The sequence below is a fragment of the Phacochoerus africanus genome, chromosome 12 (genome assembly GCF_016906955.1).
Source record: "Phacochoerus africanus isolate WHEZ1 chromosome 12, ROS_Pafr_v1, whole genome shotgun sequence".
Taxonomy (NCBI): domain Eukaryota; kingdom Metazoa; phylum Chordata; class Mammalia; order Artiodactyla; family Suidae; genus Phacochoerus; species Phacochoerus africanus.
The window spans coordinates 32037270-32062355 of NC_062555.1; the positions used below are offsets into that span (position 1 = coordinate 32037270).

At 46.9% G+C, this 25086-nt stretch overlaps 1 protein-coding gene across 4 annotated transcripts in view; it reads left to right on the forward strand.

Moving 5' to 3' along the window:
- The window catches only part of PTCH1 (patched 1), a 67838-nt gene that overhangs the window by 15868 nt on the left and 26884 nt on the right, over positions 1 to 25086 (forward strand). For 3 of the 4 annotated variants that reach the window (XM_047754699.1, XM_047754702.1, XM_047754701.1), the window contains exons 3-14: positions 5068 to 5257; positions 8392 to 8461; positions 8569 to 8660; positions 10024 to 10222; positions 10524 to 10645; positions 11673 to 11820; positions 13518 to 13649; positions 14107 to 14262; positions 15254 to 15352; positions 16178 to 16303; positions 23271 to 23389; positions 23946 to 24348. In XM_047754699.1, coding sequence (XP_047610655.1) covers positions 5068 to 5257; positions 8392 to 8461; positions 8569 to 8660; positions 10024 to 10222; positions 10524 to 10645; positions 11673 to 11820; positions 13518 to 13649; positions 14107 to 14262; positions 15254 to 15352; positions 16178 to 16303; positions 23271 to 23389; positions 23946 to 24348 — 1856 coding nt within the window. The remainder of the gene's footprint in view (positions 1 to 5067; positions 5258 to 8391; positions 8462 to 8568; positions 8661 to 10023; positions 10223 to 10523; positions 10646 to 11672; positions 11821 to 13517; positions 13650 to 14106; positions 14263 to 15253; positions 15353 to 16177; positions 16304 to 23270; positions 23390 to 23945; positions 24349 to 25086) is intronic. The other variant, XM_047754700.1, reaches the window with a different exon arrangement.

The following is a 25086-nucleotide window of genomic DNA, read 5'->3' on the forward strand; positions in this document are numbered from 1 at the left end:
TGCCAAAAGCTCTTTGCATGAATGCCGCAGATGTTTATTAAGCTCTGTGCGAACGGCTGTGCCGAGGAGCGATCCAGCCGCAGGATGTCATGGGGCACGTCTCGTGTCTGCCATGGGCTGGAACGGTGTTAGCCAGAGGTGTGGACCCCCGAGTGGAATTTCCCACCTCCCACAGCCCCTCTTCACCTTGGAAAACTATCCTTGGTTTGATTTGGGAGGAGAGGATCAGCAGAACTTGATCAAGAGCTTTTTTTTTTTTTTTTTTTTGGCAGAAGTGATGCTTTTCACCCCTGCTCTTTCAGAGCAAGGGTTTAAGCAACTCAGATTTCTGGAAAACAAGATAGCAGAATTTGCAGGTAAAGAGTTAAGGCTGCTTGTTCTCTGGGTGCCCTCGTCTGTCTGTGCCCTCTGAGACAGGTGCCTCTGGGGACCAGAGCCAAATGGTGCCCGTGTACTGCTGCCCATGGGGGCCCCAAGGAAAAAAACTCTCCTTGGTAGTGGCAAAAAATCTGAGAGACAATATTTTCCTATAAATAAGGATACCCGTTATTTGCCCTGTGTAATTCTTTGGTGCATTCTAAAAGCTCTATCTATGAGCTTATACTAGTCTGGCATGTGGAATTTGGCACTTCTGGACCCATACCCTCAGCTGGTGCTCATAATCTCAAGGCTTACAGGGCAGTTAGGGTCGGGGTTAAAGCCTGTTTCCATCTCTCATCAGCCAGGTAACCATAGGCAGATTTCCCCGAATTCTGCAGCTCTGTCTCCTGCTCTATAAGGGTGATCATATGTGCCTGCAGTCAGCAAATAAGTGGTGGATGCTGCTTAGCTCCTGGTTTAGCGTCTGGGAAATGTCACCTATTTGTCAGTCTGCACACCATTCTCTGAGGTTAGTAGCATTTTTATCCCACTTTACAGAGAAGGTTGTTGAGGCTCAATGATACCCCAGATCTCAGTGCCTCAAGTGACAAGGCTGGGACTCAGAACTCGGGGCTTGTGAGCGTTCTTCCCGTGGCCTGTCCGGTCCAGCTTGCCCCAACTTGACTGGGCAGTAGCACTGAGCAAAATATTTCTAATTAGGAAAATAATGAGTGTGAAGGGCCTTGCAGATGGAAAGTGCCACCCACAAGTAAAAGCTTGGTTGGTATTTTGTTGTTAAAGTCATTGAGTTTGGAAGAAGGACCAAAAAAAAAAAATATGAGAAGACTTGAAAATATGATAGAGATGCATATTTTTGCATTGAGTTTAATTCACATTCCTCTCACGTAGCTTTTGGAGCTTCCTTTTTCTGCCATGTGGTACATATTCATTGCCAAAAGATGAAGAAATAAAATTTACCCACAAAGGGAAATGGGTAAATATTATTTATCAAATACCACACAGCAATAAGCACTGTTCCTGTGGCTGGACACCTGCATCTCTATCACCAGTACTGGAGCTTTTGGGTCATTCTGCTCAGTAGTCGAAAATGACCCTGCAGTACTTCATAAGAGTATTTTGACAATAATAAAGAAAACCTTGAAAATGAAAAAAAGAAGGAAGCAAACCATCTCCCCTAGACCACATCGGTAATTTCAATCACTTGAAATGGGTTCTTTGGGGCTTCCTGAGAGCCTGACTCCACACTGGTGCATGGTAAGGAAGACAGCAAGACAAAACAGCTCTGGCTGTCACTCAGCTGTGATTTGGGATAGGCCTTTGCTAGAGTAGCACAAGTCAGGTCTGCAAAATTGCTCTGTCCAAAGGGGTTTCTGTTCCTGGTAGCTCGTTCAGCATGCCTTGGGTGAATGCTGATGTAAGACCCTATCAGGGCTTTGCAGCTTATGACACAGGAATACCTGAGAAGGAGCTAAGTCTACCACTGCCACCAAGTGCATGATGTAATTATTGTCTCACCACGCTCCAGCCACTCTTCTCTTCCTGCAGCAAGCCAAACCTGAGGGTTTTGCAGTTTGCTGGTTCCCCTGGCCAGAATGTTTCTTCCTTTTAGGTCTTCTCTGGCAACTCCATTTAAGTGGCCACCTTGATTTCCTCCATGGCGCTTGTCATGCCATGAACCTCCCGCATTGGTTACTTGTGTATTGCCTGTTTGCTTCACTGGCCAGGAGCCTCTTGGAACTTGCTTATCCACCATGCACCCCAACACATAGCACACATCCCCCAGATGCTTGCTGGCTGAATGAGTCGTGGTACGAGTATGTATCCAAGAAAGTGGATATCAAGTCCATTTCTATGAAGTTTCTGAATAGTTTTTCCAAAACACGTTTGGTTATATCAGATGAAATGTTAGGTAAAAATGCAGCCACACCATATGGAAAAGTAAATCTAATTCAGCAGTACTCCAAAGTAAGAGCCAGCATAGCTGGTTGAGGAGGCTTTAGAATTCAGGGTCCTTCATCCCTCGTTGCTGCATCTTCCTATGATAATAGTCTTATCTTGGTTGAACCTGGTTCTTCATGAGCAATATAGTCCTGTTTATCACTAGAGCAAAAAAGGGGGAAGAACAGAAATATTTGCCGTTCTAGAGACATGACAGACATGTCTGCGTTTATCTAAATAGACATCCTAAGAATTTATTAAATATCTGTGTTTATGTAAATATACATCTTAAAAATTAAATATCTGTGTTTATTTAGATATGCATCTCAAAAATTCTAAAAAGGTGACATCGTGGCATCCCCGAAATACCTTTTCTATCTTGTAGGAAGTGGTGTCTTTTGTGAAAACCTCTGTGGTAAATTACTTGATCCCTTAGGACGCTGGTCTAGAAGCATGTAGTTTAAGTTCTTCTCAGCAGCATGAACCTGACCATTTGATTCTTATTTTTGTGGCCTTCTCTTGGGTCATCGCCTTATTGGTTATCGTCACAGGCAGCTGCTCTGCTGAGGTGGGGGTGGGGAGAGGAAGTCTGTGGTCCCCCTTTGGTGGTGTTGGTTTTTGCCTCTTGGCTTTGATTCAGCTGAAGTTTTCAGCTTCAGCAAAGGCAAAAGGAGTGAAAGGACTTTGTAAGCAGGATGAGAAGTCATGTGCTAGGGCCAGTGCGTGAGGAGGCAGGTGGAAACATAAATGATTTTTAGGTATGGGGCATTGGTGCCCTAGAGCCAGAAAAATGGAAGGAGTTGAGGGTCTCCCCCCGCCAAAAGGCTCTTTGGAGATCCTTGGTGTGCAGCTCTGTAGCTTTTCAGAAGTGACCTCTGGACTAATAATTGCCTTTTTTTTTTTTTGCCTCCAATAGCTTTTCTATCTCTAGAGAATGTGGATTGAGTGTAATTCAGTTCCCTAGTTAATTGGTTGAAATACCGCATTGTGATTCCTGCCAGAAGGAGCCAGACCCTGGCTGCAGGCAGCCTCAGTGGAGCATCCTGAGAAGGCTGGTGGCATTATGTCAATTCATCCTCTGTTGCAAGTTGCTTCCTCTGGTTTCCTCTGGTCTTTCTTGAACTTCAGATTGCTTGAAGGTCCTCGGCGAATCCCTGGGGCATGCGTCCAAGTTCTCTGCAGCATCTAAATCCTTTCTCTAGCCCACTGACCCTCTCCCTCTCTTCCCCTCCGCCTTCCACTCCCCCTTCTCTCCCTCTCCCCCTCCCCCTCTGGTCCCCCCTCGCCCCCCAGTACATTCAGGCTCATCTGACAGGGTTTCCCCGGTGGCCTTGGCCATCGCCATGAACCTGCACAGATGATCTGACCAGTCTGTGAATCCAGACTCGTTTTCCTAATGAGGGCATCGTTTTCTTTTTAGCCTGCCCCCTTGTTTATAAAATAATGCCAAGAGAACTAAACAATCCTCCGTTCCCAGTCCTTATTTACTTGCTCAAACCAAATGTTTATGTCCTTGAATACTCAACTTGAAGCAAAAGGATTTCTCCTCGTGGGAACACGGAAGATGATCCCTGAGGGTTCTTTCTGAAAGATAGCTGGAGGCCTGCTTTGCAACATTCAGCGTACAGTGCCTTAGGGACCCCGGGGGTGTGTGGGGGCGAAGATGCTCGAGAATTCTGTTTGCTACCCCTCCGGGCCTTCCTGCAAAGCCCTCGCCCTTCCCCGTGGTGGATCAGAGCAGCTTCCTCAGAGCTTCAGCTCATGCTGCCCTGCCCATGCACCAGCCCTGCTGCGAAGCAAGGCTCCCTTCCCGCCATACCTCCCAGCCTCCTGAGCTCGGCCTGTTCCAAAAACCCTAACCGAAGGACAGCCTGGGACCTGAGGAGAAAGACAAAAAAAGCAGCTTTCAGTGGCAGCATCGCTCATGCCTCGCTCTGCTGGCTTCCAGCAGGCCCAGCTTTGGCCACCTGCTGGAGAAGCTGGGGCGGGGCTCAGAATCACCAGGGGAGCTTGCAGAGAACACAGGCAGCCCACCCCCAGGCGACTCAGCCTGGCACCTGTGCTTTCTGGATGCTGCCCAGGTGAGTCTGAGACGAGCAGGCTCCAGGGCGGGCCCGAGACCACCCTGGCTGGTGGGTTTGTTTCCTCTCAAGTGGGATTTCCCCGAGTGCATCTGACATGAATCACATTATTTATCTTCTCCCGGCAAGTTTGGTGCTAAATACACATTTGCCACCTTTCCGTGTTTCTTTTTCCAACCCGAAGAAACATTTCCTTGTTACCCTGGCCAGATTATTTAGGAGAAAAGTGTAAATTGAAGCCATTTATCTTGAAATGTGCTGCAGGGGCACATTGTTTATACAAGTGAAAGAAATTGTAGCTGGGGTATTTGGTCTGGTCTGCAAGGAAAAGGTGTCTCAAGTTTCCCCCCCCACCCCCTCCACCCTTAATACATATGGTGTGTCAGTCAGAAGGTGCCCGAAGCATGTGTGCACTAGGTTTGTGCGTGTGACAAGCAGGACCGCAGTTCAGAGGTTTAGCGAGTATTTCTTAGGCGTTTGGTATTGATCGAGTCCACATTGCCCATGATCATAAAGTGCATGTTCCCCGCCCCCCCCAAACATCAACCAGACATTTGTAGGGACCCGAGGTCCCTTATGAGGTGCCCTGCTCCTTTCAGCGAGATCACAGAATGTGAATGGCTGGGGATTTTGCTGTTTCTAATTGGAACCTGTACATGTTTGTCAGTTGGTGGACGAGTAAGTCGTGAATTAAATTATACCCGCCAGAAGATTGGAGAAGAGGCTATGTTTAATCCTCAACTCATGATTCAGACCCCCAAGGAAGAAGGTGCTAACGTCCTGACCACAGAAGCTCTCCGACAGCACCTGGACTCGGCGCTCCAGGCCAGCCGGGTGCATGTATATATGTATAACAGGTAAGGTGGTGGGAAGAGGCTTCAGACCCTTGGTTTTAGTAAATAAAGTTGCGCTGGACTTTACACCTGGAGTGTTGGGGCAGATCGTTTTCGAGGGAAATGATTTTTAAAATCTTGGAGTTCCCCTTGTGGCTCAGCGGGTTAAGAACCCGACTAGTGTCCATGAGGTTGCGGGTTCGGTCCCTGGCCTTGCTCATTGGGTTAAGGATCTGGCGTTGCCTCGAGCTGCCATGTTGGTCACAGACACGGCTCAGATCCCACGTTGCTGTGGCTGTGCCATAGGCCCGCAGCTACAGCTCTGATTCATTTTGACCCCTAGCCCAGGACTTTTCCCTGTGCTGCACCTGTGGCCCTAAAAAAAAAAAAAAAAAAAAAAAAAATCTTGATTTGTCTCTGGAGTTGGGTAACAAACGAATTCTGTTGCTTTATAAGATATTTTCAGTAAATTTATTGGCACTAGAGCCAAATGAGTGTGATCCTTCAGGCAACCATTTGGGTGCCAGTCCACCCAGTCTGAAGATGTTTCATTGGCTTGAGATATTTTCGGAACAGTTACATTTTGAATTGCCTACCCTCAACCCACAAAGACTCAGAAAGAAAAAGAAGTTACTACGCATCACTTTGTATTCGCTACAGATGTTAACAGTTGGTTTGTGTCTCCAGAAATAGGGGGTTGAGCTCCTATGGTGAATTCCTGAGGACAGGTGGGCAGAGTAAGGTGGACTCACGTATCTTTACCAAATAGTATCCTTTAGCCTCCTGGCTCATTTAGCAGGGCTGATAGGAAGAGTCCTGGAGTGAAACTGTCATTCCTTTTTCTCATCTGTCTAGTTCAGGGCAGGGGCCACACCTTGTCCATCTTTATACCCCAGCACTTAGAGCAGGCACTTGGAGTTTGTTGATTGATGACTGACTGCTAAGATTGATTCATTTAAACGGAAACGTCTCCCTAAACTGTTGAGAAGACCATTGGGTTGGCATTTGCCCATAACGCCATCCTGCCCCTCTGGACACCTCTTAACCGAGTGGTTGGCGAGTACGGTTTTTCATGGAATAGGCAAGGTAGACATATTCAGTGACCAGAGAGAATGAGGGGGTGGGGTGGGGGGGAAATCCAACGAGAACCTGCATTTGTCCCTGCTACTGTAACCTCCATTCTCCATGGTCTTAAATGGATGGGCTCTTAAGACCTGTCAGCCAGGAGATTGAAGCCTACGGCCCCAACATGACCTGGACCAAGTCACTTATTTTTGGTATACTCTTGTTTTTTCATCTGTAACCTAAGTTAATGATGATGTGTGTGCTGTTGTCTTCAGGAAGTTACCAGAACAAGATCAGGTGTCTGAAACGGCTTTGAGAAAGGGAAGGAGGTATTTTAGTGCTGTTGTCAGGCAGCCTTGTCCTGGCACAATCGTGCCCCCCCACCCCCGGGACAGGCTGTAAGGAGAGCTGGCAGGGCAGCTACCCAGTGCAGTTCTGCAAAATGTGCACGTGGAGGCGTGTACCTGGAAACGGGTGTCCCAGGGCCCTTGAAAGCATGTCTGATGCCTTCTTAACAGAATGGGACCCTGCCTTGAGGGGGCTTGTCATTTACACACTTAAGAAGGTATGAGCATCTGTACAATGAAATTGCACTTCCCCTGCGATGGAACCGGAGAACTTTTTATGCCGTGGAATGAACTTTAAAGAACACCTAGTTCAACCCATGTCATTATTTAGGTGAGAAACCTGGGAATTCAGTGAAATAAAGCATTTGTACCAAGTTCATCTAGCTATGGAATAGTAGAGCCAGGTGGCAAGCCCTTTGTTTTGGCTTCAAGCCCAGTGGGTTTTGTTTGTTTGTTTGTTTGTTTTTAAAGCACAGTCATGCTCTTCTCAAGCAAGTGTCAATAAAAGCTAGTTGATGAAGTGATATTGAGAACCTACTCGAACTAGGTAGTATGTGTTGTGCTAGATGGAAATAAAATGTAAGCTTATACGTAGGTGGATGGGCGGGAAGATGGACAGATGGAGAAGTTGGGCCGGGCTCTCTGGAGCCAACTATCTGGTTAGGGTGGGGAAGGAAGCCTAGAAGGTGGTCCCTCCCACAGGTGCCCCAGGTGTCATGAAGGATCTACTAGCAGCCAGACTAGCATTGCTCTAGGACTTAAGAGAAAGGGGTCATTTTCAACAGCATTGGTCAAAGAAAGCTTAGCAGCAAGGTGTCATCTCAGCAGGGCACTGAGGGATGGGAAGGTTCCCCAGGGAAGCGGGCAAAGTCCTGAGCATTCTTTTGGGTGACTAGTAAAAGAGAAAAAGGAGACCGCTGAAATAGAGCACTCTAGAAGTAGTTTTATATATGTGTATATATATATATATATATATTTTTTTTTTTTTCTGGGCTTGGATTTCCCATCACCGTGCTTCCCTAATTTTCTTTTTTTTCAAATATCTCTCCGTAATACACTTGGGAAGGCATGGGCTCATACCGCACTCTTCCAAGGATAACAAAACTCTATAATAATAGATAGATGGTAAATAATGGAGAAGAGGTCATTGGTGATCAGTTTATTTAATACAATTGCTATAGGATGAGCACAGCAGAGTATAAAGCAGGAAACCACTCTGCCTGGCAGTGTTGTTTACAGCATTTGCGGTTACGAGCAGGAGAGGTCATTTTGAACACTATCTGTTAATAAGGATGTTATCTGCCAGTTAAAAAAAAAAAAAAGAGTATTTTCCCACCCGAATATATGTTAGTACATTATAAACGTTCTTCGTTTAGTCCCCACCTATTTCGAATTTGTGAGACTTCAACTCTGAATTATCTGCCCTGAAGTTGTTTTAATGTATGTAGAAAAGCAGATTAATGGTGTAAACAAGATTGTTGGGAGAACACTTAAGAAAGCAAGACTTTTCAAGTACTTTTGTAGCAGTCATTTACATAAACACCCCACATGTTAATTACAATTGAGTATTATCTATTCATTAAAGCAAACTTCTGGAGTCTGTTTGGCAAAGCTCTGCTCATTTTGACAGATCCTTAAACGTGATCAAAATTGCCTTTCTTTCTATATGTTCCATAGTTCTGATTTTGCACTGATTTCCTTTTTTACAATAAGAAATGTTTGTCTCTTGTTTTTTTATTTCAATAGGCAGTGGAAATTGGAACATTTGTGTTATAAATCTGGAGAACTTATCACAGAAACAGGTTACATGGATCAGGTATATTTTCTTTTTGCTTGCAGAAAAAAAAAAGACCTCTCAATTCTCAAATACGCCAGTGGTATCCATTAGCCTAATGCATGGCCTATTCTTTTCAACTTTGACAGATAATCGAATATCTTTACCCTTGTTTAATTATTACACCTTTGGACTGCTTCTGGGAAGGGGCGAAGTTACAGTCTGGGACAGCCTACCTACTGTAAGTGTGTGGTGTCTGTGATTTCTAAACTCTAGAATGTTGCCGATGTTACTTTATAGTTCCTTAGTCTGTTTCAGCTTTGCACAAGACATAAAAACATTGGAATTCCATGTGCATGTTTGAAGAGTTGGTTGGAGAGGGCACTTGGGCAGAATGTTTTTCCCTCTTTTCAAAAAAAAGAGTCTGTAGGCATCATTAAATCTCATTCACTTTTACCAGCCTATTTATATGCAAATAAAATGCAAATTATTTCAGAGTATGTGTGATTTTTTTTTTTTTAACTCTTTAAAAATGTTTGCGGTTTTGCAGAGCAAGTACTTACCTAGGTTTAGCTTATCTTTTAAGGATGGAATTTAATAGTGGGTACTTAAAGATTTTGTACTTTAAGTTCAAGATCTTCCTGTTAAGTAAAATGCTAACCTTTCTTTGGATCACATTAATGGCGTTTAAGAGGAAAATCTGCCATCTTTGAATGCAGGGGATGAAGGTGGGGATGCTTCCCAGTTTAGCAGTTGAATATTATATATACCGCATCATTTAAGGATAAATTGTTAATCAGCGAAGACATTTTCAGTTAATTATGCAAGAGTTAGTGCTTGGGTTATTGTTTCTGTCCTAGCTTGCACGTATCTGCAAAAGCAATTTGCAGTGGCCATACCCTGACCCTCAGTGTACAGTTTTAGATGGGAAATAAGGGGTTTTGTGTTTTCTGGTTGGGAGATTCTGAATAATGACTTCAGCCTGGTTAAGCAGCTACAGTGTGGTTTGAACCACATAACAGGCAGCCAAAAGCCTTTCTGGTCTGTCAACAGCACAAATTCAAAAGTGAGTGTGGGGGGAAGTGGCCTTGATGGCGGTGATGGCAGAGGCAGCAGGGGGTTTGCGGGGTTGACTGCCAGGCTGTCAGAAAGAGCTCATAAGTATGGGATTATTAAAGGTAATGGAGATCAAATATTTTGATTGATGACACTTACAAAGCATTTGTTAGGCTGGCAAGTGCTAATTTGACATCCCGATCCCCCCCCCCCCCAGTTTTGGGTCTCCGTCTTCTGCTTAGAAGCACCCATTGGCTAATTTTGTTTTCAGATACTAAATACACTGTATCAGCAAAGCGACAGTTCTTTGGTACCTTTGTTAACTTATAAGCTGTTTGCCATCTTCATTCATAAATTATTTTCCTGTCTTAGGTTTGCCTAGAGATATACTGGAAAGGAACATTTGGGTTTTGTGCCAGGGTCCCAGCATTATAATAGGAGCACCAAAAAGCCTCAGACATTCCAGAGGCAATAGATGCAGTCTTGTTTTTTCACTAAAGGCTTAGAAGCCTCTTTTTCATTGCCTCGCCTCCTAATTTCTTTCACAGAGGTAAGCCTCCTTTGCAGTGGACAAACTTTGACCCTTTGGAATTCCTTGAAGAGTTAAAGAAAATAAACTATCAAGTGGACAGCTGGGAGGAAATGCTGAATAAGGCTGAGGTTGGTCATGGTTACATGGACCGGCCCTGCCTCAATCCGGCTGATCCAGACTGCCCTGCCACAGCCCCCAACAAAAATACAACCAAAGTAAGTACAGCCCCCCTGATTCTTCTTAGGAGGGGCAGAGAGAAAAACCCGATGCTCCCCCCCCCCCCGTTAGTTCTCTTATTTTTATTTCCCTTTTTTTTGGTCTCTGGATCTAAGTTTGTTGATAGAGCTAAATTTTGCTGTAAGATTTGCCATACGCCTCTCATTAGCCTGGTTATTAATGTTCTCCCTGAAACAAACAAGCCCTTAATGCACTGGATTTTAACAAGGCATGTGACCTGCCTACTAATTCCTGTAATTATGTGACTGCCTTTTTTTTTCTTTTTTTTTTTTTTTAAAGCCTCTTGATATGGCCCTTGTTTTGAATGGTGGATGTCATGGATTATCCAGAAAGTATATGCACTGGCAGGAGGAACTCATCGTGGGTGGCACAGTCAAGAACAGCACTGGAAAGCTTGTCAGGTAATCCAACACACGCGGGAAGATCCAAGCCATCTATTATTTTTCACCCTTTCCTCAGAAACCACTTCCCTTCTGACATCTGCAGGTGTCTTTGTATTAACACTTAACTGTCATCCCCGCTAGCTGTCTGGGTGTCCTAGAATGTTCAGAGATATGAGTGAACCAAAGCAGCTCCACAAAGCGCCTTGTGGGGAATTTTCCAAGAGCAGATATGTACGGGGTTCCTGTTGTGGCTCAGCGGTAATGAACCTGACTCAGATCCATGAGGATACGGGTTCGATCCCTGGCCCCGCTCCGTGGGTACAGGATCCAGCACTGCTGTGGCTGTGGTGCAGGCCGGCGCCTACGGCTCCAGTTCATCCCCTAGCCTGGGAACTTCCATATGCCACGGGTGCGACTTTAAAAAGACACACACAAAAAATATATATGTATGTAGTTAGTGACTTTAGGGTTTTAGAAGATTGACCCATTGTGGAAAATCGGGGTATGTATAAAGTACGCAGGAGGCATTGGTGGGACGTGGAGGTAAGTGATAGGAGCTGAACCCCGTCACAGCTGTTGAAGGCAAGACCAGCTAAACGAGAATGATCCTCTGTGCACTTGTGGCCTCGGCTCCGTCAAGTGTCAGGCCCTCAGTCTGAGATCTCTCCCTCGGGAGGGCGTCGTCTGGGATTTCTGCACGAGCGAGTGTGCAGCACTGAGCCCCGCATATCTGGTCAAGCTATCTACTCCTCTACGCTTCCTGTTGCGTTGACTAGAAACTGAGAGAGGAAATTGCCTATTAATTTAATTTGGGGGTATATCTGTAAAAGGTTTGTAAGGTTACACCTTTAATATGGTACATCCATCTATTAAATAAAATAACCATCCAGGGCCCATTTTAATGGAAACATGTGCTCGCGTGGGACAGAATGTCTGCGGGTAAGTCAGGGGTGTTGAACGGGGGCTGGGGCGGGGGGGGTGGATTTATGCCGTGACAGCAGCTTCCAGGGGATGCTGATGTTGTGCCTTGCCCACACCGTCACAGCGCCCACGCCTTGCAGACCATGTTCCAGTTAATGACCCCCAAGCAGATGTACGAACACTTCAAGGGGTATGAGTATGTCTCGCACATCAGCTGGAACGAGGACAAGGCGGCCGCTATCCTGGAGGCTTGGCAGCGGACCTACGTGGAGGTAAGGGCTGGCATGTGGGGCACCCTTTGTTTTTTTGCTTTGTTGGGTCTCTTTAGGCCCACAGGTTCAGCACATGGAGGTTCCAGGCTAGGGCTCGAATCAGAGCTGCAGCCACTGGCCTACACCACAGCCCCAGCAACACCAGATCCGGGCCCTGTCTGCTCGTGGCAACGCTGGATCCTTAACCCACTGAGCGAGGCCAGGGATCGAACCTGCGTCCTCATGGATCCTAGTTGGGTTTGTAGCTGCTGAGCCACAAGGGCAACTCCCTGCCTTTTGAATCTGAGTACAAACCCCTTAGTTACTAAATGGGTCATGTTCATATTTGTAAACATTTTTTTTTTTTCATTGGAGTTCATTGTCACAACAGATTGTAGTTCTGGGAACGTGATGGGATGAGAACGCTTTCCTTTTCTTGATAGCGAAGAATATCTTCATATCTGGGTGATGCTCATTCTGATTGGGGTGCTCTGAAACATTTTCGGAGTCACCATGTGTGAACTCCAGAGCTCAGGCGTAACAGTGTTTAAAAAAACACTTGGTTCGCAAGAAAAGGTGTCTGGAAAACATTAGCAAGGCCTAGAATCTGTTCACAGCTGCAGTCCCCTTGGTTAGGTCATGCGATGGGAGCTGGCCTTTGTTTCCCAAGCGGTGACCTTTCCTGAGCTGCATGTGACCTTTTAAAAGTGGCCAGCAAATGAAGGGGGGGGACGGGGATGGAGTGCCCTTAAGAATGAGTTGGGGTTTTCTTGGAGTTCCTATTGTGGCTCAGCGGTAATGAACCCAACTAGTATCCATGAGGACGCAGGTTCGATTCCTGGCCTCCATCAGTGGATTAAGGATCCGGCGTTGCCGTGAGCTGTGATATAGGTTGCAGACGCCACTCAGATCCGGTGTGGCTGTGGCTGTGGCTGGAAGCTATAACTCTGATTTGACCCCTAGGCTGGGAACTTCCATATGCCAAAGGTGCAGCGCTTGAAAAAAAACAACAACAAAAGAATGAGTTGTTTTGGACTAAGGGGGAACCATGCCGAGTAAATAAACTCTGGGAGTGGACCTCAGTTCCACTGGCTCATGGCATCACGCATTCTGACTTGATTAGCAAGTAGCCTTCCGTGGCCCGGGCCCAGGGTCATTTAATGTTAGCCCAAGTTCAAACCCCAATCATGAAGAACTCTTCTTATAAGGCATCAGAAAAAAGTGGGTAAAGGGGACATGTCACTCCAAGTCTGTGCTATTTAAGCTCCTTAAAGCTTTTTGCAATTTTCAAAATCCTCTTATTATAGTTGATTTACAGTGCTCTGTACAGCAAAGTGACCCAGTTGCACATAGACAGACATTCTTTTTTTGGTGTGTGTCTCTTTAGGGCTGCATCCACGGCATATGGAGGTTTCCAGGCTAGGGGCTGAATCAGAGCTGTAGCTGCCGGCCTCCCCCACAGCTACGGGAAACACCAGATCCAAGCCACGTCTGTGACCTACATCACAGCTCATAGCAAGGCAGGATCCTTAATCCACTAACGGGGCCAGGGATCGAACCCGCATCCTCATAGATACTGGTCGAGCCACAGCAGGAACTCCCTACATAGACATACATTATCCTCCATCAGGTTCTCTCCCAAGTGACTGGATACAGTTGCAGTTCATTGTAGCTTTAATCCCATCCATCTTCGTTTTATCCCTGCATGGTGACCTCAGGTGGTTCATCAAAGTGTCGCTCAGAACTCCACTCAGAAGGTGCTCTCCTTTACCACAACGACCCTGGACGACATCCTCAAGTCCTTCTCTGATGTCAGCGTCATCCGAGTGGCCAGTGGCTACTTACTGATGGTAACAGCAGTTCCGTTCCCCTGGGAGTGTCTTGTATTGTTTTTTTTTCGTTTGTTTTTGTTTTTTTTTTTTTTTTTTTTTTTTTAGTTTTGACCTTCCCGTGCCCTCTCCTGCTTTTTAACTGCTCTTAACACACATGTGCATCCAAGACAGAGAGAGCTCGGCTTCGTAACGGTTTCGAAAGTGGTCGTGTAGAGCACTGATTCCCATTGGCAGTTGGCCCATCTTTGACTCTTTATCATTTCGTGTGATGTCTGTAAATGTACATTTTTGTCGTTGTTGGATTTCATAAGTTCGACCTTTTGAGTTGGGGTGATGGGTGGGGGAAAACATTAGAATCCTTACACATTCTAATGTTTGGCTTTTGTTTTGTGTCTCCCCCTCCCCTTCTCCCCCCTCCTCCAACTCCCCTTCATTCCTTCACCTGCCCCCCCCACCCCCACTGTTCTGCTTGCAGCTTGCCTATGCCTGTTTAACCATGCTGCGCTGGGACTGCTCCAAGTCCCAGGGTGCCGTGGGGCTGGCTGGCGTCCTGTTGGTTGCACTGTCAGTGGCTGCAGGATTGGGCCTGTGCTCATTGATCGGGATCTCCTTTAATGCTGCAACAACTCAGGTACTAAAGGAGCCACCCGTCCACTCTTCATTGACAAACGCCCCTCTCTAGGCTTGTGTCCGTGTCACCTAAAGGGTCTCCCAGCCTTTTTTCACTCGGGGTGCCCCATTTCTCAGGGCAGTGCTGTCTCTTAAGTGGACCCACGGGACCAGCCGTGGGTTGGTCTGGATGGGCTTGGTGATTAGTAGAGATGCTTCATTCGTGGATGGAATTTAGCTCCTCTATAGAAGCAGTGGTTCTCAGCCTTGAGGGTGCCTTTAGCATTGCCTGGAGGGCTTGTGAAACCTGATTGCTGGACCCCATCTCCAGTGTCTCTAATGCAGCCTGCCCTGGGGGCCAGGGGTGGAGAATTGGAACTGCTAGCCAGCTCCCAACAATGCTGGTCTAGGAATCACACTCTGAGAACCACGGCTTCGTTGTATGTATTTGTGGATTTGTCTTTTTAGGGCCGCACCTGGCAACATATGGGGGTTCCCAGGCTAGAGGTCCAGTCGGAGCTGCAGGTGCCAGCCTACACCACAGCCCCAGCAACGCCAGCTCCAAGCCGCATCTGAGACCTAAACCACAGCTCATGGCAATGCCGGATCCTTTAACCCACTGAGTGAGGCTGGGGCTCAAACCCACGTCCTCATAGATACTATTTGGGTTCATTACCACTGAGCCACAAGGGAACTCCTTTTTTTTTGAGAACCACTGCTTTTTTTTTTTAAAGACCCACCGCTTTTGTGTTAGATTCCTCCCCTTTTATTAACTTGAAAAATGTATGGGACGTGGAGCTTAGAGATAGGAATGCATGAGATCTCCCATGAGCTACAGCTGCCAGACTTTGGGGATTTAACTATCAGATGAAACTGAATTCTTCACGTGGGATCGCGTAAGCTGCCCTTCGGGTAGCTCCTGGGGGTGCTGGTGGCAATGTTTGAAATAGCTTTACAGTTCTCAGAGTTGGACCTCCTGCATCTAATGCCCCTGTCCCATGTTTTCACTACAGGTTTTGCCATTTCTTGCTCTTGGTGTTGGCGTGGATGATGTTTTCCTTCTGGCGCATGCATTTAGTGAAACAGGACAGAATAAAAGAATCCCTTTTGAGGTAATAGACAGACAAAAGAAGAAGGCCTTGAGGACAGCAAGAGCCCCCCCCACCCCCACCCCATTGCTGAGAATTCGTCCTTGCGCTTTTCACAGTCTGGCCAGTAAATTCCTTAGTCCCAAGTCAGATGACATATTGCTGGCTCTTAATATGTAAAGTAAGTTAGAAGAGTCTCAGAACAGTTATTCCAAAGTGCACATTTGTTTTTTTGGGTTTTGGGGTCACTTTATTCTGTTTTTCCCTCACTCCCTTTTATTTATTTATTTAATTTCTTTTATTTATTTATTAACTTTTTTTTTTTTTTGCTTTTAGGGCCACACCTGTGGCATAGGGAGGTTCCCAGGCTAGGGGTCTAATAAGAGCTGTTGCTGCCGGCCTATGCCAGAGCCACAGCAACGCCAGATCCGAGCTGCATCTGCGACCTATACCACAGCTCAGAGCAACGCCGGATCCTTAACCCACTGAGCGAGGCCAGGGATCGAACCCGCAACCTCATGGTTCCTAGTCGGATTCGTTTCCACTGTGCCACAATGGGAACTCTGCCCCCTTTTAATCATATGAAACATTGACTTACATCTTTTGTTGCCTTTGTCATCATGTGTTTTGGTCCGCAATAGCCGTGAACAACACACGACTGTGTAGCCAACACTGGACACTTGTCCAGGGTCGCTGTTAGAGGGAGGAGAGGCAGAGCTGTCCCTTTCTCAGCCTTTGCAAGTGACCCGTTGTCTTACTTTGCCAAGGATTTGAATTGTTCATATAGTCTGAGCGCTGAGGGGTCCCTGGCACTGTGCAGCTCTCAGCACTGTGGTTTCTCATCCTCAGGACAGGACTGGAGAATGCCTCAAGCGCACCGGAGCCAGCGTGGCCCTCACATCCATCAGCAATGTCACAGCCTTCTTTATGGCCGCATTAATCCCCATCCCTGCTCTGCGGGCCTTCTCCCTCCAGGTGAGTGTCCAGTGACTAAACCTGTGGGCATCTGCGAGCCCAGCACTGACAGCGAGCCTCTCGAGTCTGCTCCTTTGCCTCTGGTCCTCCCGCCGTGACGTAAAGTGTGTACCAGCTTTGGGAACTCTTTCTTCTGGGCGGATGCTTCTTTGAGCAACAGCCTTGATACCCCATCTGAAAAAATGTTCTAAGTTTCTTTCCTTTCAAACCCGATAGCCCAGAAGCCTGTGGCCTGGGTAGTCTCATGACCCAGTGCCATAGCGAGTTGCCTTTTCCTTCAGAGTTAAACCAAAATGGTACCAGGGCCGGAGTTCCCGTTGTGGCTCAGTGGTTAGCAAATCCGACTAGGAATCATGAGGTTGCGGGTTCGATCCCTTAACCTAACTCAGTGGGTTAAGGATCCGGCGTTGCCATGAGCTGTGGTGTAGGTCATACTCGGCTCGGATCTGGCGTTGCTGTGGCTCTGGTGTAGGCCAGTGGCTACAGCTCCTATTAGACCCCTAGCCTGCGAACCTCCATATGCCATGGGTGTGGCCCTAAAAAGCCCAAAAAAAAAAAAAGAAGAAAAAAACGACAACAAAACCAAAATGGTACCAGGGCCAGTCCATGTAGGATGCTTATAAGCCCCTCCTCCAGATAATCAGGAGTCCTTGGGATTGATGGGTCCAGGGCGCAACCAGTTCTTGGCCATGCCAGCTTCTAAACCCCACTCTCCGTTTCTGTGCTCAGGCCCCTTTCTTGATCTCCCTAAAGCAGCCCCAACACCGAGCAGCTGTATAGAGCAGCAGCACACGCAGATGTGTTGCAGTGTAGCCTAGGGCAGACAACAAATTCAAATTGAGCCTTAGACACCACTGCACGGGCCTCTGCCTGCAGTGGGTTCCCACCGGCCCTTGCTTGCCACCTGTCCCTCCTGAGTGAGGCTCCACAGTCTCTCCTGTCCCCTCCTCTTTCCTTGGGGTTCCCTGCTCCACCCTCTAGCTGCCCTAGAAAACTCCAAATTCCTCTCTCTTTCTTATGCAGAGCGATTTGGTCCCTCATTGTTCTGCTCTTTCCTTCCCAACCAGGCCCTTTCACACCTAGAGGCCACTGAGATACCAAACAAAGAGCCAGCTTACTTGAACTGTAAGAATGGGGAGTTCCTTAGACTGGGGATGCAGCTCCGGGTCAGTTTTGTGCTTGGTATAAAGAGCTGGCTCCAAACTCACGGGAGCCCTGAAGTTGTGCAGTGCAGCAGACAGAGAAGCTCTGCCTGTTTGTCCCAGGGTCTTCCTGAGCCTGAAATGGCTTTAGGGTGTTCATATCTCAAGGACAGTATTTTGAGGTTTTGTGAATTAAATTCAAATTTTAAAGCTCCAGCTGTTTTCCAAGAAAGAATAAAGGAGCTGTGGCTTTTCGCCTTTCTTTTTCTCTTCCCATGTGATAGAATTCATGCGACGACCAGGTTTTTAAGGGGAACGATTTGGAGTGTCACTTGGTTATCACGTCCCTCCAAGCTTGATCATACAGCTTTACTCCCTTTCATCACTGAAAGGTTCTTAGGATTGTGACCAGGAAGAGAAATCAAGACATCATAGATGAGGTTTCTGTTGATATTTCTGCCAACACACCCAGCTCCTTTTTAGCCTTCAGATAGGAATCTCATTTCACTAATTACCAATAAAGGCCTAAGCAACTGATGATCCTACCACATTTGGGACACTAGACTTGTTTAATATTTCATGTAAGATGTGATACCCATCTCTATGACCACCAGACTCCTCCCAAAGAAAAATACTCCAGAAACGTTATGACTCTTTTATTATTAATATACATGCATGCACACAATAGAAATAGTGAATAAATGAGTGAAGTTACATCTGAAGGTGGGACCGAAATTCAAGGCAGATGAAAACACCCTGCACACATGCATCCCTTTTGCACAGGCATGCGTGCACGTGGTCCCCTTGGGCGGCGTCCCACCCTCGTCTCCTATACAACAGGTTCTGGGATTGAGCAGCTGTTCCAAAGTCTCTTAACAGTGGGACCCTCCCTGCCTCTCTCCTTCTCTGCCTGCCTTTCGCCTCGCTGTTGTTTCCTGCTCCGCCTCACACTCCTTCTCTTCTTGTCCTCTCTCTCACTTTCTCCTCCCCTCTCTCAGTACACACTGATGAGTCAGCAAGGCATGCCCTCCTTTCATGATATCCTATGGTGTGGTGGTCTGAAAAGCTGCATGAGTTTTCTTAGGCCTTTTAGAAAGTCCTGGGCGCTAAGTCCTCCCAAGGTAAGCACCTCAACTGAGTATGAGATGAACACTGTCGGGGCTTGCGTTTCTCTTCCAAGGCACTGGAGTATCCCTTTAGAAAATCGCATCTACAGTGGCTAGGAGTTCTCTCGTATGAAGGAATGGCTTCGCAGAATCCTGGCTCGTTCTCAGTCAAAAAAGCAAACAAAAACCAAAAAACAAAAAAAAAGGGAAATTTAAGAAAAAGGAGCACACCAGGATTTTTGCAGTAGCCATCAGAAATTTTAACGTTGGGGAGTTCCTGTCGTGGTGCATCGGAAATGAATCCGACTGGGAACCATGAGGTTGTGGGGTCAGTCCCTGGCCTCGCTCAGTAGGTTGAGGATCCGGCGTTGCCGTGAGCTGTGGAGTAGGTTGCAGCTGTGGCTCAGATCTGGCATGACTGTGGCTGTGGAATAGGCCAGCAGCTGTAGCTCTGATTAGACCCCTCACCTGGGAACCTCCATATGCCACGGGTGTGGCCCCAAAAAGCAAAAAGCTAAAAAAAAAAAAAAAAAGGGAAATTTCACCTTTGGTTCCCTTTTGAATATATCGACTTCTGAAATTGACCACTGTGCAGCTTCTCTTTCCTTTGGTAACTGTTAAGCTGTCCTGTGGGGTATTCGTTTGTGTATGTACTTTCAGGATGCTACAGATTGAGCATCAAAAATGACATGTCCAAAATGGGCCTGTCCAGTAATCAACCACATTCAGAATTTTTCCCTGTGGAGCGTTTCAGATTTGTAGCCTTACCAAAATAAAAGGGAAATTGTTTCCCAAATCACTCGCCTTAGATCTCCTTGCCAATCTTCATCCATCTGTCCACATGCCACCTTTATCCCAGAAAGCCGTGGCATTGTCTATAATTCCTTGAGAACCAGTGCCTCCTGCACTAGGGCTTTGCTAGTAACTGAATGGTATTTGTTCTGCAGTGAAAACTCCAGAACAGAATGCCTTATTGTTCCACCTAGTAAGAGGGTTTAGATGAGGGCTCCTCTAGACAGAGCCAGTTCCTCCCTGCTCTGCAAGTGTCTCAGTGGGGCGACCTGCAGGTGCTTTGCAGGGGACTGGGACAGTTCCTTTAAGCACAGCATCAGATTGTCCATCATCTTAGATTTTCTAAGTTTCTTAAATTCCTCTTTACTCCAGCGCTGACACTTCTCCCTTCCTGAGAAATCCTTGCTGTTTGCTTTGACTATTGGGGGGCCCTTTAGGGGCTGTTGAAGTTCTACTGCTTTCTCCTCAGAAAATGTATGAAATAAGCCTATGTATGTAATAAGCCATTGGACAGTAAATTTATGACGGGAACCTACCGTGGACTTATTTCATTGCCCCATTTCCACCACGAAGAGACCAGACAAGATGCCCGTCACTTCTCTCTGACGGATGAGGCTGGTATCAGATGCTCTCCCAGCCACCGCACAAAGCATCTGTGTTGTTCTGGCCAGAACATCTGGGCCACCTCTGCACACCTGCATGGCTTGTCTTTTCACAGTCTCCGCCCTCATCCTCGGGAACTTCTGTTCAAAATGCAATGCCTAGAGTGTCTTGTCTGTGTTGCATGCCTGAATTCCAAGCATGAGTGTAATAAAAAGAGAAGCTGAAAGGATTCCACCCCCAGGGTTATGTTTACCTAGAAAATCCTTGAGGATCAGACCCGTTTCCCCCTTTGTCAAGAATCTTAACTCCGTGCCCATGTCTGTCCTCTCAGGAGGTGACCAGATCTAACAAGAACCCAGTTGGGCTGGGGGCTGAGGTGTCAAGCCTGCATGTAAATCTTGGCTTGCTTGGAACTTCGGGCAGGTGACCTTCCACTCTACCATGGGTCTTTATGAGGTAATAGGGTCAGCAGCCTCTTGGTTGCCATGGGAATGGAATGAATCAGGTGGCACTTTGCTACCTGACCTTCCATCACTCCTCCTCCTTTGTCCTCCATAAACAGAATTTTTCTTTTGTCCCTTTTTTTTTTGGTGGGGGGGCACACTCACAGCACATGGAGGCTCCCAGGCGAGGGGTCAAATCAGAGCTGTAGCCGCCGGCCTACACCACAGTCACCGCAACGTGGGATCCAAGGCACGTCTGCGACCTACACCACAGCTCACAGCAACACCGGATCCTTAACCCGCTGAGGGATGCCAGGGATCGAACCTTCATCCTCATGGATACCAGTCAGATTTCGTTTCCACTGAGTCATGATGGGAACTCCTGAGCGGAATTTTAAACCTAGCAGTGCTGCCTAACTTTCAAACTCAGACACCACCTATCAGATTTCTTCCAGGTGGAGCATCCTTCCTCTCTACCCTACCCCCCAAATCCTTTTTCATCTTCACCTTCTTCCAAAAATCCTTCCTTCACCATGCTTGCCACCCCCTCTGCATGCTCTTCCACTGAGCCACTCTGGAATCCTGGCATGCTTTCATTACTACATTTATCAGCCTGAAGTGTAATTTGTTTATAGTTCTGTCCATGTCTGTCCTTGAGAGCAAGATTTTGTCTTACTTATCTTTGTGTCTTCCATACCCAATACGGGACCCTGACTTTTCTTTTTAAAACTCTTCGTCTCTTAGATAAATCCTCTAGTCCAAATAGTGATTTGCTTATAGCATAAGCCTATTAGGCAGGTCTTTACAGTACCTTATATACATTAGAGTGGTTAGTTAACACATTATATATATATATTTTTTTTTTTTTCTTTTTTAGGGCCACACCCACAGCATATGGAGGTTCCCAGGCTAAGGGTCTAATCGGAGCTGTAGCTGCTGGCCTACACCACAGCCACAGCAATGCAGGATCCAAGCCATGTCTGCGACCTGCGTGCACCACAGCTCACCACAACACTGGATCCTTAACCCATTAAACGAGGCCAGGGATGGAACCCACGTCCTCATGCATGCTAGTCAGGTTCACTGCCACTGAGCCACAATGGAAACGCCAACATTTTATGTATTTTTACTTAATGAGGAATTTTCAAGGCAAACTAAGAAGAGAGAGCTTAGTCCATTTTTAGGACACCCTTGGTAATTTTTTGGTTTTGTAGAACTCTACAGGACAGTAATTATTGAAGAGCATCTCCAGACCTTGGACGGGCTATTTCACCTCGAGCATAAATTCGCAATTCCTTTTCAAAGCCCTTTACGAACCTCTCCTCTGATATTGTTAGGTACCACTTGTAATTAGATTTTCTTTTCTCGCCCTCTGCTTGAGAAGGTTTTAGCACTAAGCGGTTCTTTGAAAAGAAAAAACCACATAAGGTTTTTTTTTTTTTTTTCTTTTTCAAAAAGAAAAAAATTTGGATGATGGCTTGGTTACTTAGCATTCCAGTTGCATTTCTTCTCGTGCTGCTGCTTTCTGTGCCTTTCTGAATGGGAGAGTCCTTTTTCAACTGTCCTCTGTTGACTTTCCCCTATTAACAGCCCAATTGTGTGATTTTTACTAGGTCAGCAGGAGATTTGCCAAAGCTCTGCAGCATCTAGCCCCATGTTTATTCTAGGTTATGGAATGACTTTCGAGTCTGTACTTATTTATTCTGCATAGTAGAATCACACACAGGAATTTCTGCTTACCTCTCCTCGACCTTTCCCGTTACTGCCCTTGTACACCCCGCGGGCTACTCCAGAGGCTCTTAGGCATGTGCCTGTTAAAAACCTTGGGGGACGTGATTGAAATTTCAGTTCATGTTTTAAAGGTGACGTTTTGGTATACTCGATCCACTTTATATATACATTTTCGAAGGGTAAAGTCAGGACTCTGAACTCTTGGAAAGGTTCCGAGGGTTTCTTTTCAAATTAAAACATCTCGCCTGTATTCGCTGCTCCACCTTTGTAGATTTGGTCTGGTTCGGTTGCAGAAGGATGCTAATTTAGTTCCTAGGTTTGTACCCCCATGAGTTCGTGGAATGATTAGAAATGGAAAGGACCAGAATGAGGGGGCTTCCTCTGTCGTCAGATGGTCTCTTAACAATGGACGAGAAGCAGAGGGATAAGAAAGCCCAGCGTCTTTCAGGTTTAAACAAAACACCTCAGTAGGAAAGTGAAAGGAAGATGTTGTTTATTTATTAATTTTTTTTTTGTCTTTTTGCCATTTCTAGGGCCGCTCCCTCGGCATATGGAGGTTCCCAGGCTAGGGGTGGAATCGGAGCTGTAGCCACCGGCCTAAGCCAGAGCCAGAGCCACAGCAACAGCAACAGGATCCGAGCCGAGTTTACAACCTATACCACAGCTCACGACAATGCTGGATCCTTCACCCGCTGAGCAAGGCCAGGGATCGAACCCGCAGCCTTCTGGTTCCTAGTCAGATTTGTTAACCACTGAGCCACGACGGGAACTCCCAGGAAGATGTTCTTTAAAACGTCTTTATTTTTTGGAGTTCCCATCATGGCTCAGCAGTAACGAACCCAACTAGGATCCATGAGGATTCGGGTTTGATCCCTGGCCTCGCTCAGCGGGTGAAGGACCCAACCTTGCAGTGAGCCATGGTGCAGGTCACTGATACAGCTTGGATTCCCCCATTGCTGTGGCTGTGGTATAGGCCGGTGGCTACAGCTCCAATTCCTATCCTGGGAACTTCCATATGCCGTGGGTGCAGCCCTAGAAAGCAATAAATAAAAAAATAGTAAAAAAAAAATAAAACATTTTTATTTTCAAAGCAGTTTTCTGACTAGGAAGAGATGTATTAGTGACCTCCATCTTTTTTTTTTGATCCAAGGCGGCTGTAGTTGTGGTGTTCAATTTTGCTATGGTTCTGCTAATTTTCCCTGCAATTCTCAGCATGGATTTGTATCGACGAGAGGACAGGAGATTGGATATTTTCTGCTGTTTTACGAGGTACGTTTTCTATCTGCTGTGGCCTTTGCTCATTGGGAGTAATGTTTAGTGAACTCTACTGTCTGTGAGCTTGGATGGATGGAGGCAGCGGTGATGATGGACAGAGGGTGCTTCCTGGGAGCGGGTTGGGTGGAAGCCCTGAGGTTGTGATACCCAGGATCCTTGTTTGTGTCACACAGCAGCATTGCTGATTGTTGGGAGTGTGTTGGATCTCTGTGGATTAGGGTTGAAAACCACTATCTGGAAAAAAGAGAGCCCTTTGGGTGGTTTGGTTTGGGGCTTTTTTAAAGGAATTAGGCGTTAAAGAGGTTCATCAGCATGTAACTTGATTTTTGTCATCCAGACCCAGGATCAGCCATCCTTTTGGCCTCCTTTGATTTGCTTGTGTCTGGGTCCAAGTAGATAAACCAGATCGTGTTTGGGGTGTGTAGTGATCTGTTTTGCTTCTCAATCAGAGCGATTGGGATAAAATGGGTATCATCAGTGACGGGCAAAAAGGAAGCGCTGTTTCCCTGTTTCAGGCTATCATGGCAATCTCTTTCCTCCCCGCTTTTAGCCCCTGCGTCAGCAGAGTGATTCAGGTCGAACCCCAGGCCTACACAGAGACGCACGATAACACCCGCTACAGCCCCCCGCCCCCCTACAGCAGCCACAGCTTCGCCCACGAAACCCAGATCACCATGCAGTCTACAGTGCAGCTTCGCACAGAGTACGATCCCCACACACACGTGTACTATACCACTGCCGAGCCGCGCTCCGAGATCTCTGTGCAGCCCGTCACCCTGGCCCAGGACACCCTCAGCTGCCAGAGCCCCGAGAGCACCAGCTCCACGAGGGACCTGCTGTCCCAGTTCTCAGACTCCAGCCTCCACTGCCTTGAGCCCCCCTGCACCAAGTGGACGCTCTCCTCCTTTGCTGAGAAGCACTATGCGCCTTTCCTCTTGAAACCCAAAGCCAAGGTAATCAGCAGAACAGAAGACGCTTTGCAAAATCGCAGAGCAGGCTGCTTTGGACTCGGTGGGATTGCTTCTTCAGAAGGGCTGTGTCACGCCTCCCAAAGAGCAGGTCCATTTAGAATGAATGCTAGGCCGCTTTAAGGAGCTCACCTTCTGCAGGATGAATCTCCCTGTGGCAGGTGTTTTTGTGACTCTAGAGCAACTCCTTGCATTTTAAGCCATTTTATTCTTCATGAGCTTGTTAAAAAAGGCAGTTACCGGAGTTCCCTTTGTGGCTTAGCGGTAACGAACCCAACTAGTATCCATGAGGATGCAGGTTCGATCCCTGGCCTCACTCAGTGGGTTAAGGATCTGGTGTTGCTATGAGCTGTGGTGTAGGTCACAGACGTGGCTCAGGTCAAGTGTTGCTGTGGCTGGGGGTGTAGGGCAGCAGCTCCAGCTCCAGTTTGACCCTTAGCCTGGGAACTTCCATATGCCAAGGGTGTGGCTCTAAAATATATATATATATATATAAAATGCACCTATCAGCCATTCCCATTGTGGTTCAGTGAGTTACGAACCCAACAACTATCCGTGAGGATGTGGGTTCTATCCCTGGCCTCACTCAGTGGATTAAAGATCCAAAGTTGCCACAAGCTACGGTATAGGTCACAGACGCAGCTCAGATCTGGTGTCACTGTGGCTGTGGTGTATGCAGACACCTATAGCTCCAGTGTGACCCCTAGCCTGGGTACTTCCATA